This window comes from Salvelinus alpinus, chromosome 20 (assembly GCF_045679555.1).
Source record: "Salvelinus alpinus chromosome 20, SLU_Salpinus.1, whole genome shotgun sequence".
NCBI lineage: Eukaryota > Metazoa > Chordata > Actinopteri > Salmoniformes > Salmonidae > Salvelinus > Salvelinus alpinus.
In genome coordinates, this window is record NC_092105.1 from 33,021,572 (window position 1) to 33,040,227 (window position 18,656).

Here is an 18,656-nt window from a genome sequence, read left to right on the forward strand (position 1 = left end):
TCCCTGCATGGACTGAACTGAAGACACTGTCTTATCAAATATGTGGCATTTTGTGAATGCTTGCAATTGCCTCACTTCAAAATATGACCTAAAGTGCCCATTGATGCAGTACTACTGTGGGTAATAATTTTCTCTGATTCTCTCTGGAATCCATCCTCACTGGACCGACTGTGGAGAGAGTGCAGTTTAGAGTAGGCGTGCGTCAGTGTTGACGACCGCACTCCAGCGGACCAAGCAAGCCAGCTATCATTGTATTCTCTAGAAATACAATATAAACCGCGTCCTGTAATTCTATGTCGACCATAAAGGCCTTCGTGCAAAGATGAAAACGTTATCAAGAAGCGTTGACATTACTGGTTTCTTTTTCACCGTCAAATATTGCCAAGTGTGACACTGACAGCAGCATTGCCTGGCTAGCGCATTAGCAACATCTTCAGGAATTCGCTAGCCTAGCTAAATTAATTGGCCGTAGCTACTCGTAGTTGTCCAAAGGCTCTGCAACAGCCATGGGAATACTTTTCACCAAGCTATGGAGGCTTTTCAATCATCAAGGTAAGTATGTCGTTAACGTCGAGTGTGAAGTTCAATGGATAAGTTAGCTAGCTAGTCCAGCTGTTAGCCAACACAGCCAAGCCTGGTCCACTGGTTACAAAGCTGATAACGTTAGCTAGCTACGTTAATTTACTTGCTAATGTATCATAGCTTTAGTTTTTACCGGGCCTATATAAGTCTTACGTTATTGGCTGTAAAGCTGCCTTTTCTTTACCCAGTTACTGTAGCTAACTAGGTAACTGTTTTGCTGTAATTTTTTTGTAATACATACATTAGTAACGTTAGTTAAATGATATATCATGTGTCATACTCATAGCTAACTAGCTATAGTCAACACTGCAGTGTTCAGAGGGCCTGTGATGTACTATTTAAAAATAATAATGTTATTTAACCTTTAACTAGGCAGGTCAATTAAGAACACATTCTTATTTACAATGACGGCCTAGGAACAGTGGGTTAACTGCCTTGTTCAGGGGCAGAACGACAGATTTAGGTAACGTTATGTCCTTAGCTATTCTGCTTTTAAAGGCCTAACATTGCTAGCTAATGTTACATTGTCATTGTTTAGAGAAAACCGACTGCGGTTTGGCTTAGTAGGCAGAGGAACAGGCACTACAGTACAATCTATATAATGTTGCAATTTTTCTTGCTCTTGGGAAGCCTAAGCTCCTGAGTTTTTTTTCCCATGGGAAGTGTACTAGTAGGTCCCATAAAATACAGTTCTCTTTTGGTGGGTGTTCATGTTATCTAGGTGTTGTGTCCATATTGAACTAATTTAATGGGAGGTATATTATCAGGTAGGTAAATTCAGGATCACTGGAGAGTAAAATAGAACTTCAAGTTTCAAATTTGAGCATGAGCCCAGCTACATTTGTCCCTTTCCCCTCACAGATTGTAGGTTAAAACTGTGCTGATGTCGTCTTTAGTGCACTGTGCATTTGTCTGAATTAGCTGAACATGTAACCAATTCCTCCCCGCTCAATATGTAATCAGATCTGTGCGAACCCCTGTAACATGAGCGCCGAGGGCAGCAGAGTATTTCTATGGAAAGTTCTCTCTGGACCGTTCGGTTTTATGTTGTAGGCCTATCTATTCTCAGGGGATCACTGACTGCGGTAAAGACTTGTTTGCCTAGTCAAATAAAAGGCCACATACATAAACAATCACGGATATCGTAACTAAAGTGGTTCACTCGCATGCAGTCAGTAGCTTGGTTTCCATCCAATTTGCGACAGATTTTCATGCAAATATTATAAAACCGGCATTAAAATATGTGCCTTTCCGCACCAGAGGTGTTTCCATCAGACTGACTTTGTGGAAACAAGTCTGTGCGTTATGACAGTGCGCTTAAATGTTCATGTAACGAATAACAAAACAGTGTAAAGTGTCTCCATTCCATTTTCCATAGTTTTGTCACACAAACTGTTGCGATAATTGGCACATTTGCGCCCAATCTGGTTTTCGTGCATGCTCTCTAGATAACGGTTCACGGATAAAGTAGACACTCGACAGGTAAGATTATATGTTGAGATGAATAAAATCAAGATTATTTTGATTTGTTAATTGACAGCTAAGCACCGATCATCATGTGACTAGCTTACAAATTAAGACCCTCGATTTTATTGGAAAGTAGCATCAAGCTCATCACCATGCACTTTTACCACCCTGGACTATATAACTGCCTTGATTTAGCTGGACTTCAGGAAGAGTAGCTGCTGCCTTGCACTTAATGTGGATCCATAATAAGTATAGCATCACGTGACTGCAAATTTACCTCGACACGAAGGTTATTCTATCAACAATCGTACAATAAATCGTTTCCACCGCAATTTGTTGCATAATACATTTTCTGTCGAAAGAACAAATTGTCTGTCGACATTTTAAATTATACCGACATTTCCTGTTTCCTTCACACTTGTAGTGATTTTTTAAAATGTTTCATGCCATGACTTTACTCGCATACAAACTAGTGATGGGTGTGAAAACATATTCTGATATTGTTTTGTTTCGTTTTGACAATATAGCAATATTATTTTTGCGCTAGTTGGCTGTACCTGCACGAAAACTCCAGTTTTTTTCCTTCATAGCTTGATTTCCATCTTATTTTTAAATAGGAAGCCAATTTGTTTTTTGTTTCCTTCACACTTGTAGTGATTTTTTAAAATGTTTCATGCCATGACTTTACTCGCATACAAACTAGTGATGGGTGTGAAAACATATTCTGATATTGTTTTGTTTCGTTTTGACAATATAGCAATATTATTTTTGCGCTAGTTGGCTGTACCTGCACGAAAACTCCAGTTTTTTTCCTTCATAGCTTGATTTCCATCTTATTTTTAAATAGGAAGCCAATTTGTTTTTAGCACTTTTATTTCCATGACTGATCAAAACTAGTTCTCATGTCGCTCTGCAGAAGACATTGTGAGCAATATGCTTCAACCATTGAATCACAATAAAATCACAGTATCAAATAGCAATACATAGAATATCGAGAATCTCAATACATATTGTATCTGCACCTATGTATTGTGATAATATCGTATTGTGAGGTCCCTGGCTGGTCCCTGGCTATTCCCAGCCGTAATAAAAACTGTGGATGGAAACGTGGTTACTGCCACATCAGAATATGTTTACCCAAGGATGAAAATGAAGGAATGACTCATTCTGAATGATGACTACTCCTGTCTGTTGTCCTAGCCTGGTTTCAGATATGCTTGATATGCTAGTGCTTTTGCTAACTCAATTTCTGTCATTGTCAAGCCAAACATGTATGGCATGGCAATTCCATAAGGAGTTAACAATAGAGCTACAGTTGTCCCTGGCAGGACAGCTTGCCTCTAATGAAATACAACACCATCTTTTTTGTCTGTTACTACCAGAGTTAGGCATACCTCCCACCCAAAGCATGTTCTGTCATGCAGAGCTTTTTATGCTTTTCAAGGCTGCTGAAAAGGGAAATGATCCGTTTTGTCAACCTTTTACCCAGTTTCTTCACTCAGGCAAACTATTGTTAGAGGCTTACAGCACCTTTCATATCTGCTCTACATTAAAGTATTTTTGCATATATAGCCTAGCATTGTACACTGTATTTTCTGGTCTCATTTAGAATATACGTGACCCATTTCTGAGTGGCTCAATATTGGTTCAGTCAGAGCCAAGTTTCATTGGACTCTCCTCTCACAATGTCTTTATTTTGTAATATAAAGACCTTGTCTTCTCACATATGTCTATTGTAATTGGCTATGTCCTGTGTCTGAGGAAGGCTTTGATTGGTAGTCGTCTACCAGCAACAGTGTCCCACATGTCATAAAGCCCATGGGACGCCAAGCGTTCCGTTTGTCCTGCGGTGTCAGTAGTATGTCAAACAGGAATTTCAAAAACTCATCTCACTGTGGGGGTTTAAATGGAACAATGGCAGTTCATTCACAAGGTGAAGGACAAATACAATACGCTAGCACAGCACCAGTTACAATGGCTATTTACAGTAAATAGGGACGGTAGTAGAGTGTGAATGGAACAGTATGCATATATTTTAACTGCTCACACAGCCTAAAGCACCTGAGCGACCTTTGCAACTGAGAAAAGATCTTATGCATTTGCTTACACAAGACTAACTGGTGGTGATCTCAAACTCCAGTGACGCAGCTGTGTGCTCTGTGCAATCTGCATTTTTTTGCAGTGGCTGCAAAAAAAGCTCACATAGTAAGATTTGTATCAGGTTCAAAACAAGTTGGTATCTGCATTACCTAATGGCAAAAAATAACGCTCACCAGAACAAGTATCTACATAATGGCATCGATAAGGCCCCCCCAACTAGGAATATACAGTTGTTTCTGAGAGTAAAAATAGGAATTTCCCTTTCTTTAAAGTACCAAAGTAGTCTTCTACTATTTGTTCAGTTGTAATGAAAGTAGAGTACTCCACTGACTGACAGACTTTGAAGACAGTCCAGAGTAGTTCAAGTAGGTGTTGAGTGCTGTACATACACCTCAGCCAAATACATTTAAACTCAGTTTTTCACAATTCCTGACAGTTAATCTTAGTAAAAATTCCCTGTCTTAGGTCAGTTAGGATCACCACTTTATTTTAAGAATGTGAAATGTCAGAATAATAGTAGAGATAATGATTTATTTCAGCTTTTATTTATTTCATCACATTCCCAGTGGGTCAGAAGTTTACATACACTCAATTAGTATTTCGTAGCATTGCCTTTAAATTGTTTAACTTGGGTCAAACATTTCAGGTAGCCTTCCACAAGCTTCCCACAATAAGTTGGGTGAATTTTGGCCCATTCCTCCTGACAGAGCTGGTGTAACTGAGTGAGGTTTGTTGGCCTCCATCCTCACCCACGCTTTTTCAGTTCTGCCCACAAACTTTCTATAGGATTGAGGTCAGGGCTTTGTGATGGCCACTCCAATACCTTGACTTGGCTGTACTTAAGCCATTTTGCCACAACTTTGGAAGTATGCTTGGGGTTATTGTCCATTTGGAAGACCAATTTGCGACCAAGCTTTAACTTCCTGACTGATGTCTTGATGTTGCTTCAATATATCCACACATTTTCCTCCTCATGATACCATCTATTTTGTGAAGTGCACCAGTCCCTCCAGCAGGAAAGCACCCCCACAACATGATGCTGCCACCTCTGTGCTTCACGGTTGGGATGGTGTTCTTTCGCTTGCAAGCCTCCCCCTTTTTCCTCCGAACATAATGATGGTCATTATGGCCAAACGGTTCTATTTATGTTTCATCAGACCAGAAGACATTTCTCCAAAAAGTACGATCTTTGTCCCCATGTGCAGTTGCAAACCGTAGTCTGGCTTTTTTATGGCGGTTTTGGAGCACTGGCTTCTTCCTTGCTGAACGGCCTTTCAGGTTATGTCGATATAGGACTCGTTTTACTGTGGATATAGATGCTTTTGTACACGTTTCCTCCAGCATCTTCACAAGGTCCTTTGCTGATGTTCTGGGATTGAGTGCACTTTTGCACCAAAGTACGTTCATCTCTAGGAGACAGAACGCGTCTCCTTCCTGAGCGGTTTGATGGCTGCTTGGTCCGAAGTTGTTTATACTTGCGTACTATTGTTTGTACAGATGAACGTGGTACCTTCAGGCGTTTGGAAATTGCTCCCAAGGATGAACCAGACTTGTGGATGTCTACACATTTTTTTCTGAGGTCTTGGCTGATTTCTTTAGATTTTCTCATGATGTCAAGCAAAGAGGCACGGAGTTTGAAGGTAGGCCTTGAAATACATCCACAGGTACACCTCCAATTGACTCAAATGATGTCAATTAGCCTATCAGAAGCTTCTAAAGCCATGACATCATTTTCTGGAATGTTCCAAGCTGTTTAAAGGCACAGTCAACTTAGTGTATGTAAACTTCTGACCCACTGGAATTGTGATACGGTGGCAAGTAGCCTAGCGGTTAGAGCGTTGGACTAGTAACCAAAAGGTTGCAAGATCGAATCCCCGAGCTGACAAGGTAAAAATCTGTCATTCTGCCCCTGAAAAAGGCAGTTAACCCACTGTTCCTAGGCCGTCATTGAAAATAAGAATTTGTTCTTAACTGACTCGCCTAGTTAAATAAAGGTTAAAAAAAAAAATACGTTGACCCACTGGAATTGTGATACAGTGAAATAATCTGTCTGTAAACAATTGTTGGAAGAATGTTGTGTCATGCACAAAGTAAATGTCCTAACAGCCTTGACAAACTATAGTTTGTTAACAAGAAATTTGTGGAGTGGTTGAAAAACAGGTTTTAATGACGCCAACCTAAGTGTATGTAAACGTCCGACTTCAGCTGTAGGTGGGAAACTGGTGGGGAAATTCCATGGTAAGAATGATAATAAGTAAGCTCATCAATAAGCTAAGGACCCTGGGACTAAACATCTCCCTCTGCAACTGTATCCTGGACTTCCTGATGGGCCTCCGCCCCCAGGTGGTAAGGGTAGGTAACAACACATCCGCCACGCTGATCCTCAACACAGGGGCCACTCAGGGGTGGGAGCTCAGTCCCCTCCTGTACTCCCTCTTCACTCATGACTTCACGGCCAGGCACGACTCCAACACCATCATTAAGTTTGCCAATGACACAACAGTTGTAGGCCTGATCACCGTCAACGACGAGACAGCCTATAGGGAGGAGGTCAGAGACCTGGCCGTGTGGTGCCAGGACAACAACCTCTCCCTCAACGTGATCAAGACAAAGGAGATGATTGTGGACTACAGGAAAAGGAGGACCGAGCACACCCCCTTTATCATCGACGGGGCTGTAGTGGAGCAGGTTGAGAGCTTCAAGTTCCTTGGTGTCCACATCACCAACAAACTAACGTGGTCCAATCCCACCAAGACAGTCGTGAAGGAGGCACGGCAAAACCTATTCCCCCTCAGGAGACTGAAAAAATTTGGCATGCGTCCTCAGATCCTCAACAGGTTTTACAGCTGCACCATCGAGAGCATCCTGACTGGTTGCATCACTGCCTGTTATGGCAACTGCTCGGCCTCCGACCGCAAGGCACTCCAGAGGGTAGTGTGTACGGCCCAGTACATCACCGGGGCCAAGCTTCCTGCCATCCAGGACCTCTATACCAGGCGGTGTCAGAGAAGGCCCTACAAATTGTCAAAGACCCCAACCACCCTAGTCATAGACTGTTCTCTCTGCTACTGCATGGCAAGCGGTATCGGAGCGACCAAAGTCTCGGTCCAAGAGGCTTCTCAACAGCTTCTTCCCCCAAGCCATACGAATCCTGAACATCTAATCAAATAACTACCCAGTCTATTTGCATTGCCCCCCCACCTTTACGCCGCTGCTACTCTGTTATCTTTGCATAGCCACTTTAATAACTCTACCTACATGTACGTATTACTAGAGGTCGACCGATTAATCGGCTAGGCCGATTAATTAGGGCCGATTTCAAGTTTCATAAAAATCGGTAATCTGCATTTTTGGACGCCGATTATGGCCGATTACTTTGCACTCCACGATGAGACTGTGCAGGCTGACCACCTGTTGCGCGAGTGCAGCAAGGAGCCAAGGTAAGTTGCTAGCTAGCATTAAACGTATCTTATAAAAAACAATCAATCTTAACATAATCACTAGTTAACTACACATGGTTGATGATGTTACTAGTTTATCTAGCTTGTCCTGCGTTGCATATAATCAATGCGGTGCCTGTTAATTTATCATCGAATCACAGACTACTTCGCCAAACGGATGATGATTTAACAAGCGCATTCGCGAAAAAAGCACTGTCGTTGCACCAATGTGTACCTAACCATAAACATCAATGCCTTTCTTAAAATCAATACACAAGTATATATTTTTTAAACCTGCATATTTAGTTAATATTGCCTGCTAACATGAATTTATTTTAATTAGGGAAATTGTGTCACTTCTCTTGCGCTCTGTGCAAGCAGAGTCAGGGTATATGCAGCAGTTTGGGCCGCCTGGCTCCCTGCAAACTGTGTGAAGACCATTTCTTCCTAACAATGGCCGTAATTAATTTGCCAGAATTTTATATAATTATGACATAACATTGAAGGTTGTGCAATGTAACAGCAATATTTAGACTTAAGGATGCCACCCGTTAGATAAATACGGAATGGTTCCGTATTTCACTGAAAGAATAAACGTTTTGTTTTCGAAATTATAGTTTCCGGATTTGACCATATTAATGACCTAAGGATCGTATTTCTGTGTTTTTATTATAATTAAGTCTATGATTTGATATTTGATAGAGCAGTCTGACTGAGCGGTGGTAGGCAGCAGCAGGCTCGTAAGCATTCATTCAAACAGCACTTTCCTGCGTTGGCCAGCAGCTCTTCGCTGTGCTTCAAGCATTGCGCTGTTTATGACTTCAAGCCAATCAACTCCCGAGATTAGGCTGGCAATATTATAGTGCCTATAAGAACATCCAATAGTCAAAAGTATATGACATACAAATGTTATAGAGAGAAATAGTCCTATAACTCCTATAATAACTACAACCTTAAACTTCTTAACTGGGAATATTGAAGACTCATGATAAAAGGAACCACCAGCTTTCATATGTTCTCATGTTCTGAGCAAGAACTTAAACGTTAGCTTTTTTACATGGCACATATTGCACGTTTACTTTCTTCTCCAACACTGTTTTTGCATTATTTAAACCAAATTGAACATGTTTCATTATTTATTTGAGACTAAATTGATTTTATTTATGTGTTATATTACGTAAAAATAAAAGTGTTCATTCAGTATTGTTGTAATTGTCATTATTACAAATATATAAAAATCGGCATCGGCTTTTTGGGGTCCTCCAATAATCGGTATCGGCGTTGAAAATTCAGTCGACCTCTACATATTACCTCCATTACCTCGACTGGCCGGTGCCCCCGCACATTGACTCTGTACCGGTACCCCCTGTATAGTCTCACTATTGTTATTTTACTGCTGCTCTTTAACTACTTGTTGATTTCATTTCATCTTATTTGTATTTTTAAAATGCATTGTTGGGTAGGGGCTTGTAACTAAGCATTTCGCTGTATGGTCTACTACACCTGTTGTATTCAGCGCATGTGACGACTAAAATTTGATTTGAATATGTACACAAAGGTAGTAGGTGGCCCGGCTGTGGTTTGTGACTACTATCATTTCCCATTTTAGCCTATTCAATTGCAGTCATTCTGTTACACATTTTAAACACTTAATAAATCATAAACAAAATGATCAGTAAAAACACTAACTGCTTGGTCTACCTTTTATTTGTTACTTCTGTGAACTTTCATTATCCTTCCTCATGTGGGAGAGAAGTTAGAAAATATCTTAAAGATATCAGAATCACTTTTATTCGCCAAGTATATTTGCACATACTCAGAATTTTACTTGGTGATAATGTGCTGATTGTGATAGACAGCATTCAGAGACAAAATGCGGAGAGCAAATTTTAAACAACAGAATTACAACACACTCTGCAATATTTATTAACCTTTTACACAAGTAATGGGGAAAACATTTATGCAGTCACTTTGGGATATTGTTTTTGATGTATCGTTTTGACAATACTGCAATTTATATTTTTGAGCTAGTTTGCTGTAACTGCACCAAAACTCGGAGAAATAGTGGAGTTTTCAAATCAAATTTGATTTGATTTGAAAACTCCACTATTTTTCCTTTATAGCTTGTAGAGCCATCTTCTTTTTAAATAGGGAGCCCATTTGTTTTCAGCACTTATTTCCATGACTGATCAAAACTAATTTTGTCATGGTTCTCTTTTGTCCCTCTGCAGCAAACATATTGTGAGCAATATGTTATGAACATTGAATCGCAATAAAATCACAGTATCGAAACACAATACATGTAGAATCGCAATATCGTATCGGCACCTAAGTATTGTGATATTGTATCGTGAGGTCCCTTGCAATTCCAAGCTCTACTAAAACAATTGTACTCGTATATGGGTTGAAAATGGCAGATTTGGAGACAGAAGTGCCTAAATTGGAATGCAGACAGTAGCTGTACAGTAACATGTTATACATGACATCAGAGCTCAGGGTCTCCACTTCACACCGCTGTATCGGTTATGACTGACAGCCGTTCTGAACTTGAGCACCACGGGCAACAAGAAGTTGCTCCCCATCCCGTTAATTGGGCCACTTTTGCAAGTGTTTTGTTGTCCAAGTGTGCACTTCACATTTCCATATCATAAAATGCCTGTACTGTAATATACTGAGTGTACAAAACATTAACACCTTCCTAATATTGAGTTGCACCCCTGAGTTTGTACACAGTGTACGGTGTCAACCTTTCTGATCACTATGTTTGATGTACAGTTACAAAATGACATGGCGTTATACCCTGGGTTTCCCTGAACAGCATGAGTTTGGTTGTTGTGTTGTCAAGACTATTTGCCGTGGATCACACATCTGAATGCACTCATGACTCTATTCTGTGCCCTCCAAAATTACAGTCTGCTTCTCTGAATTGCCTTGTGAAAGCCTAACACTGTAAGATCGTATTAATTTACCTAGTCGTGTTTGCAATCGAACAAGCTTTCAAATAATGCCCACCTGACCCAGATTGCAATTTATAATGGGCCGTTTTTTGATTGTCTAAACATCAACAGTAATTGTGTGATGGCAGGTTTGAGTTCCAAACAAAAGTGTGCTTGCTCTAATTCCTCAACGACACAGCTAGGAGAACTAGTTGAAGACTCTTTCAATCATAAGTGCATTGAAATTACTTAGGAACTGTGTACCTCTCCCTCATCCTTGTAATTTATTTGTTGTCTTGTGCTCAACTTTCCACAAAATTCCCAAGAATATTCTTATGTTACTGAATGTATCCAGTATTTTCAGATCAACAAATGCGGAGAAAAGAACGGTAAATGTAAAATGGCCATAAAATCAAGTGTAATGTTTGGATTCAGTCTTGTCAGGTGAACTGTTGTCCTCACCTTTTAATCTAATAATTTTCCCATTATCTCCTAACTGTTCCATTTTAATTGCTACCATGGTTATGCATATGCCTTCCATATTTATTCTGTAGAAACATTTCAATCTAGCCCTATATATAGGTCAGTTCCCACTGAATGTAAGGGTTCATCTTACAGAATGCAAATCATTTCTGTAAAATTAAATATAAATGTTGATATTAGTTTGTAAGGGTCATAATGTAATACTATTTGTGTTTTGATGTATTTCTAATACCTTAATACTTTTTCTGGTACAGTGGATGTTTTCTAAGACCCCTTTTCCATCTGTTTGACCAGAAATCAAAGCCTTTTTATGATGGAAATTGTTGAGAAAAGTGTGTGTGTGTGTGTGTGTGTGATATATATATATATATATATAAGCACCAACAAATGACCAGAGGACATAAGGAGAAGCTGGTGATAATGACTGAAGAGCAGTGTTGGCAGAGTGTAGGCTACTGTTTCTTATCTGCAGTACTGGATCAGTCAAACTATATGTGAGCCCCAGTGCCTTAGACTAAGCATGGTGGATGGTCCTGCAGGCATGCCAGAAAACATGTAGAGATGGAAACTGACTCTCTCCCCTCTTGAGCCTTATGGCCCAGAAACTAACAAGGCTCTAGATGTTCTTGAGGCTCCCTCTCAGTTCTGGTTTTCTGGGGTTTTGAAGACAAAAGATTCACTTCTGTAGTTTCTGTCCTGCTCAACCAACATTTCCTTGTCAGTCACATGATTAGTCTACATAAGTTGATCATATGGGCATGAGTAAGGGAGATGGGAGTGATGTGAGAAGGAGAGAGTATTGAGTAGGCCCAGCCCTAGATCCAATCCAAACACACTATACTCCTGTCTGCAGCTATCAAAAGGGGAGTGGTTAGGCTATTTGTTCAGCTTTGTTAGTAATAATTTTGCTCAGCCTGGCCTATGCCCATATTTGGCTGGTTCTTCTCTACTAATACTGTGCATTTCTCAAATTCCAGTCAAGATGTGGTTACGTATAGGCGACAGTGTTTATATGGAGCTGCATGTTTGAGTCCAGATTGCTTTGGCTTTGCTTGGATGACCAGGTGGTGGCTCAGTATCCGTCCAACCATTCCCAACAGCTGCTGCTTTCAGCTTGAGCAAGCACAGCGCTGAGACCGCTCACCCTAATGTAGGCCTAACTGCGTGTTCCCCCCTCTTCTCTGGCACTGCTAAGTCTGAGTGAGAAAGCAGTGTGAAAATGTGTAAAACATGGCAGTTTTTCACTGTCAAGTCTCGAAGTCTGCTCCAAAACAGAATGGATTGTTTCATTCATGGCTGTGCTTTGGAGATCTGAGGTCCTTTGTTTGAACAATTTCAACAGTGTTGTAGAAGAAAATGAGGAATGGTGCTGCTCCTTATTGGGTGTGTAGGTCAGCCACAGTGCATTGAAGTCAGACTTATTTTAGAAGTTTATAGCCTAGTGTCTTGTGATTATTTGTACGTGTTTTTAATACGTATTTCTTCTTACTCTTTTTCTTTCAGAGCACAAGGTTATTATTGTGGGCCTGGACAATGCAGGGAAGACCACCATACTTTACCAGTTGTAAGTTTTCTGCCTACTGTTACTAGATAAAGATAGGGGGATGAGAGTGAGGTCTATAGAAGGGAAAACAGTGGTACAACAACAGTAGACTCATTTCTTCTCACAACTAGGGGGGGATTAGGACTTCATAAGGTTTCTTTTCTGCTAAATGAGAAAGTGACCTTAGCTTAAATACTTTTTGGTTAACCCACTTATGGAAGAATGTGATCCAATAGGGACTAGATTTACAAAATTACCTGTTGACAACCACATTGTTCTCATGCCTACCAACATTCTTACTGACGTGAATGTTGTTTTGCATTGATATTGAGAAACTCCTGTGCTTGTGTTTGCAGTTCTATGAATGAGGTGGTCCACACGTCTCCTACAATAGGCAGCAACGTGGAGGAGATAGTGGTGAACAACACACACTTCCTGATGTGGGACATCGGAGGACAGGAGTCACTGAGATCCTCCTGGAACACGTACTACACTAACACAGAGGTCAGACCACGTACTGTGGATGTATGGCAGTTGTTTGTTGAACTGTTAACTTGTGTGTGTCTTGAATTAAACTAGGCTGTCTGGTAACATGTAACAAAAACTGCTCAACAATATTGCTATGTAATTACAATGTAAATTCCAAAATATTAAAGGATTAATACAATGTTGCTAGTGTAATTACAGTGTTATTACTTAGATATAAGAGCAACTTAATGTACAGTGTTACCGACTGTCTTTTTAATATCCTTTCTTATGTCTCCCTATCTTTCGCTCCAGTTTGTGATAGTAGTGGTGGACAGCACAGACAGAGAGAGAATCTCTGTCACCAAAGAGGAGCTCTACAGAATGCTTGCACATGAAGTGAGTTTTGGTGTTCCTGGCCATGTTTTATAGTGCACACTGCACACAATGTTTGTGTCAACGTAGAATGAGTTTTATAACTAAGATGGGAACAAATTTGTCATAGTGGGCAGAACAAGCAAGGAGGGGGGCAGAGCCAAGCACGAGTTAGCGAGATCCTATTGGCGCGTTCTAGCAAACATCTGCCTATTTCCGTTAGTGAACGCCTACTCTGTGAAGTGTGCGTGTGAAATAACTCAATTCGCCTTTGCACTCCTTCTTATCAAGGCAATTTTTTTGAACTTTGGCAAAGTCTAAAGTCTACAAAACTTTGCCACTCAGTTTGAAACAGATTCTAGTTTTGGGAACAGAAAATGTACAGAATGTCGGCCAAAATCTATCTCGTTCTTCTATTGCCGGCCGCTGGGCTTTCTCTCACTACCATATTTGGTATTGAGTGGAAACGCCAAGCGGATGCTTCACATTTATACGTCCAGTAAAATGTCTCATTGTTCAATCCGTGATACTACCCTCAGCCTAGCAGACATGGAAGCAGCCTATGTTCTATGATGATCTATGAGCATATGGGTACCTCTCAATTTCATTCTCCTCATCCTCCCTCCTTCTATTTACTCCTTAATTGAAAATACATGGGTTCTTCTCACTTTCCTTCTCCTCTCTCCCAGTAATCATGCCTTAGAACTCAAACTCAAATCAAATTTGACTGGTTGCATACACATATTTAGCAGATGTTATTGCGGTTGTAGCAAAATGCTTGAAACAAAGTTGCTTAGGAGCTGGGAATAAAGTGGCCATGTCTATCGGCGTCATCTTGTCATCCACCCTCCTCTCTCGTCAGGACCTGAAGAAGGCGGGCCTGCTGATTTTTGCTAACAAACAGGATGTGAAAGGCTGTATGTCTGTGGCTGAGATCTCCCAGAGCCTGCAGCTCACCTCAGTCAAAGACCACCAGTGGCATATCCAAGCCTGCTGCGCCCTCACTGGGGAGGGGTAAGAGAAACATTTTCATTTAACCATTATTTATGCCGGTTATTCTCGTTGGGATTAAAGTTCTATTGCAAGAGACCTGGTCCAACATTCATACAGTAGGGCAGTGTTGCTCAGCTTTTTTTAGTGCCAGGGACCGGCAAGCTATGGTCTTTCCTCCTTGGAGGGTCGCTTACATTTAAACTAGCATTTGTCTTATTCCCACTTTTATATGCTGAAAATTGCATTCTCTCTCTCCATCCTGTCTCCCTACCTTTTAGTTTGTGCCAGGGCCTGGAGTGGATGATGTCACGACTGCGGGTTAGATGACCTTTGACGCTGATCAACAACAACAGTGTGCTGTTCCTTTCTTCTCTCTACACCTTCAGTCCTGAGGGATTGGGTGGTTGACAGGCGGCTCTTTTCCTCTCCATGAGACTGACTTGACCCGGTTGGCCAGACTCCCTACCGGCCAGGATGTTGTTTTTCTGCTGCGTGTTTATTTCTTTCTACAGAACACTGATCTGCTCTGACTGAGAACTGTGAACAACCAGAACTGTACCACTCTACCATTTCAGGATCCATTCTGGAAAGAAAAACTAAACAAAAGACTCATGAAATCCGGTGTATTTAATTTCTGAATCTGCACGCTTGGTTTTCATACTATAAGAAAAATGGAATGCTTGGGACAGCTCAGACTTAACAGGAGTCGTCTTTAGCTGTGTGTGAGTGGGCTTGCCTTCCCAGAGTGGCCTTGTTGCAGTATTGTCGGACGGCGTGAGGGGGTGGTATTGCCCTGTGTGTACAGTCCAGTATTTACATTACATCTGCATCCCAAATGGGATATATATATATATATATCAGCAAAAAAAGAAACGTTCTCTCACTGTCAACTGCGTTTATTTTCAGCAAACTTAATGTGTAAATATTTGTATGAACATAACAAGATTCAACAACTGAGACATAAACTGAACAAGTTCCACAGACATGTGACTAACAGAAATGGAATAATGTGTGTTTGAACAAAGGTGGGGTGAAAATCAATAGTAACAGTCAGTATCTGGTGTGGCCCTGCTAATTTTGTTAGCAGATTTGTCAGTTCTTGCTGTGAGATGTTACCCCACTCTTCCACCAAGGCACCTGCAAGTTCCCAGACATTTCTGGAGGGAATGGCCCTAGCCCTCACCCTCCGATCCAACAGGGCCCAGACGTGCTCAATAGGATTGAGATCCGGGCTCTTTGCTGGCCTTGGCAGAACACTGACATTCCTGTCTTGCAGGAAATCACGCACAGAACGAGCAGTATGGCTGTTGGCATTGTCATGCTGGAGGTTCATGTCAGTATGAGCCTGCAGGAAGGGTACCACATGAGGGAGGAGGATGTCTTCCCTGTAACACACAGCGTTGAGATTGCCTGCAATGACGACAAGCTCACTCCGATGATGCTGTGACACACCACCTCAGACCATGACGGACCTTCCACCTCCAAATCGATCCCGCTCCAGAGTACAGGCCTCGGTGTAACGCTCATTCCTTCGACGATAAACGCGAATCCGACCATCACCCCTGGTGAGACAAAACCGCGACTCGTCAGTAAAGAGCACTTTTTGCCAGTCCTGTCTGGTCCAGCGACGGTGGGTTTGTGCCCATAGGTGACGTTGTTGCCAGTGATGTCTGGTGAGGACCTGCCTTACAACAGGCCTACAAGCCCTCAGTCCAGCCTCTCTCAGCCTATTGCGGACAGTCTGAGCACTGATGGAGGGATTGTTCGTTCCTGGTGAAACTCGAGCAGTTGTTGTTGCCATCCTGTCCCGCAGGTGTGATGTTCGGATGTACCGATCCTGTGCAGGTGTTGTTACACGTGGTCTGCCACTGCGAGGAGGATCAGCTGTCTGTCCTGTCTCCCTGTAGCGCTGTCTTAGGCGTCTCACAGTATGGACATTGCAATTTATTGCCCTGGCCACATCTGCAGTCCTCATGCCTCCTTGCAGCATGCCTAAGGCACGTTCACGCAGATGAGCAGGGACCCATCTTTCTTTTGGTGTTTTTCAGAGTCAGTAGAAAGGCTTCTTTAGTGTCCTAAGTTTTCATAACTGTGACCTTAATTGCCTACCGTCTGTAAGCTGTAAGTGTCTTTACGACCATTCCATAGGTGCATGTTCATTAATTGTTTATGGTTCATTGAACAAGCATGGGAAACAGTGTTTAAACCCTTTACAATGAAGATCTGTGAAGTTATTTGGATTTGACTAATTATCTTTGAAAGACAGGGTCCTGAAAAAGGGATGTTTCTTTTTTTGCTGAGTTTAAATGTATGTGTGTATGTATATATGTGTGTGTGTGTGTGTGTGTATGTCATTTGGAATGCACATTACATTACCTTGTGCCTGCTGTGTCCGAATCCTCACATGATGGCGGCTGAAGACACTGAATCAAAGAACACGAGGGAGAAACCCAACTCCCTCAGCTCATATGAAATACAGTGAATAAAAATTGTGTTTTTAAGTTTTGGGTACATTACATATGTCATAAATGTGTTTTTATTTTGCAGGTAAGTAATATTTCTCTTTGTGTGGTTTCTAAACAGTGGTTTGTCTTCATATGACCTTGTGATGTATGACCTTTAACATATTGACATTTTTCAACCAACCTCTGGGGGCAGTATGTTCTGCTGTGATTCTTCAACCAACCTCTGGGGGCAGTATGTTCTGCTGTGATTCTTCAACCAACCTCTGGGGGCAGTATGTTCTGCTGTGGACCATTGGACTCATGTTCAACATTCTTTCAGAGAATGGCCACTGACTGACGGACAGACGGGAACAGTGAGGGAGTGACACTGGACAGTCTATGTAGAAGTCTGTAGGACAGCCAGGGACGGGATGAGGAGAGAGTAGACCAAAGTCAAGTATCCTTTATTATCCCAAACGTGGGAAATCACTTGCCTTGCTTCACATAGAAAGGGTGAGCAGTCAGGCAGGGTTGAGGTGAGCATCTCCAGCGCTCCCATAGTGCTGTTGTACATAGTGAGACAGCCCTAAATACTGGTCCAGGTTTCAATATTCCTATAGACTGAGTAAGTCAAATATATCCCAGAACAGCACTTCAGTCAGAGTTGATATTTGCATACTGTAGTATGTTTGTATAGGAGCCTAAGTACTTTATTACCCTTTATTTACGCACGTTCAGTTTTACAATGAGATTAGTTTTAGTTGGTATAGCCTGACAGATGTATTTATTTCATAACTGACATTTGTTTGTCAGTCATTGGTCATCATACGTGAGTAAAATGACCAATAGTAAGCAAATAACCTACAAGTATAGGTAATGTCTGTTGTCTCCATGATTGCCTTGGATGAGTCAGTAGTAAAACACTTCCATTGGTCACCTGTCCAGAGTGGAGTAGATGACCTGTCTTCAAGAAGGATGTCTGTCATTGTGAGTGTGTCAAACACCATAAACATAAGAATAATGTGATCTGAAAGGTGAGTACCAAATCCTGGCAATGTTATTCTCATGTATGACGCTCAAGTGTCCCATGCTGCAAAATAGTTGTTTTTATACAATGGGGAAAAACCTCAGTAAATTAAGGATAAATGAAAAATGCAATCATGTTCACCCCACATACATTATAAAGATAGTAAAATAAAAACATGCCATCATGACTTGCATTACTCAGCACGCAGTATAAAAAAACAAGACCTCAGTCAGAAAGCATTCAAACCATAGTCATAGTTCAAACTTTATGGGCTATATGACTCCTACATGTCAGTTACCCTTACCCATGGTAAACAACCCAGGATCCTTTGCACAGTCATGCTATGATGACCTATGACACCATCATCACCAGATCTATCCTCTTACCTCAGTGTTGATGGGGACAATTGTTATCCAAGGAGTAAGTGGTGGGATTATTGAGAGCTCAGTACCATTGGCATAATGCTGTAGCTATCAATGTGCAGCTGCTACTGTCCTCTATGTCCTCCACCATGCCATTTTTTCCAGTGACTAAGCAGAATCATTTGGCTTCTCCCCTGGTGTCGCTCCTGGGTAGTTTTTATCCCTCTACTGTCTGCTAGAATCATATCGATAGCCCCTCCAAATCCCCAACCAAAACAGCAAAATTATCCAATTCTGTTGAAAGAATGGATAATAAAGCATTCTATTCTATCCCCAAACCTTATTATACATTCACAAACCATAAAGAGATGAGTTGTTTTTTAATATACATTTAACCTTTGCCCATAGTGAAGATACTGTAAACACTCCTACTTCACTG

General features: G+C 41.3%; 1 protein-coding gene across 1 annotated transcript; it reads left to right on the plus strand.

The window, feature by feature from the left end:
- Positions 1-183: 183 nt before the first annotated feature.
- arl5a (ADP-ribosylation factor-like 5A) lies at positions 184-16,900 on the plus strand. Its single transcript, XM_071355340.1, has 6 exons — positions 184-552; positions 12,512-12,572; positions 12,908-13,055; positions 13,332-13,415; positions 14,254-14,405; positions 14,663-16,900. The coding sequence occupies exons 1-6, from the start codon at positions 507-509 to the stop codon at positions 14,709-14,711; spliced, it is 540 nt and encodes a 179-aa protein (XP_071211441.1). The 5' UTR covers positions 184-506; the 3' UTR covers positions 14,712-16,900.
- The last annotated feature ends 1,756 nt before the right edge of the window (positions 16,901-18,656 follow it).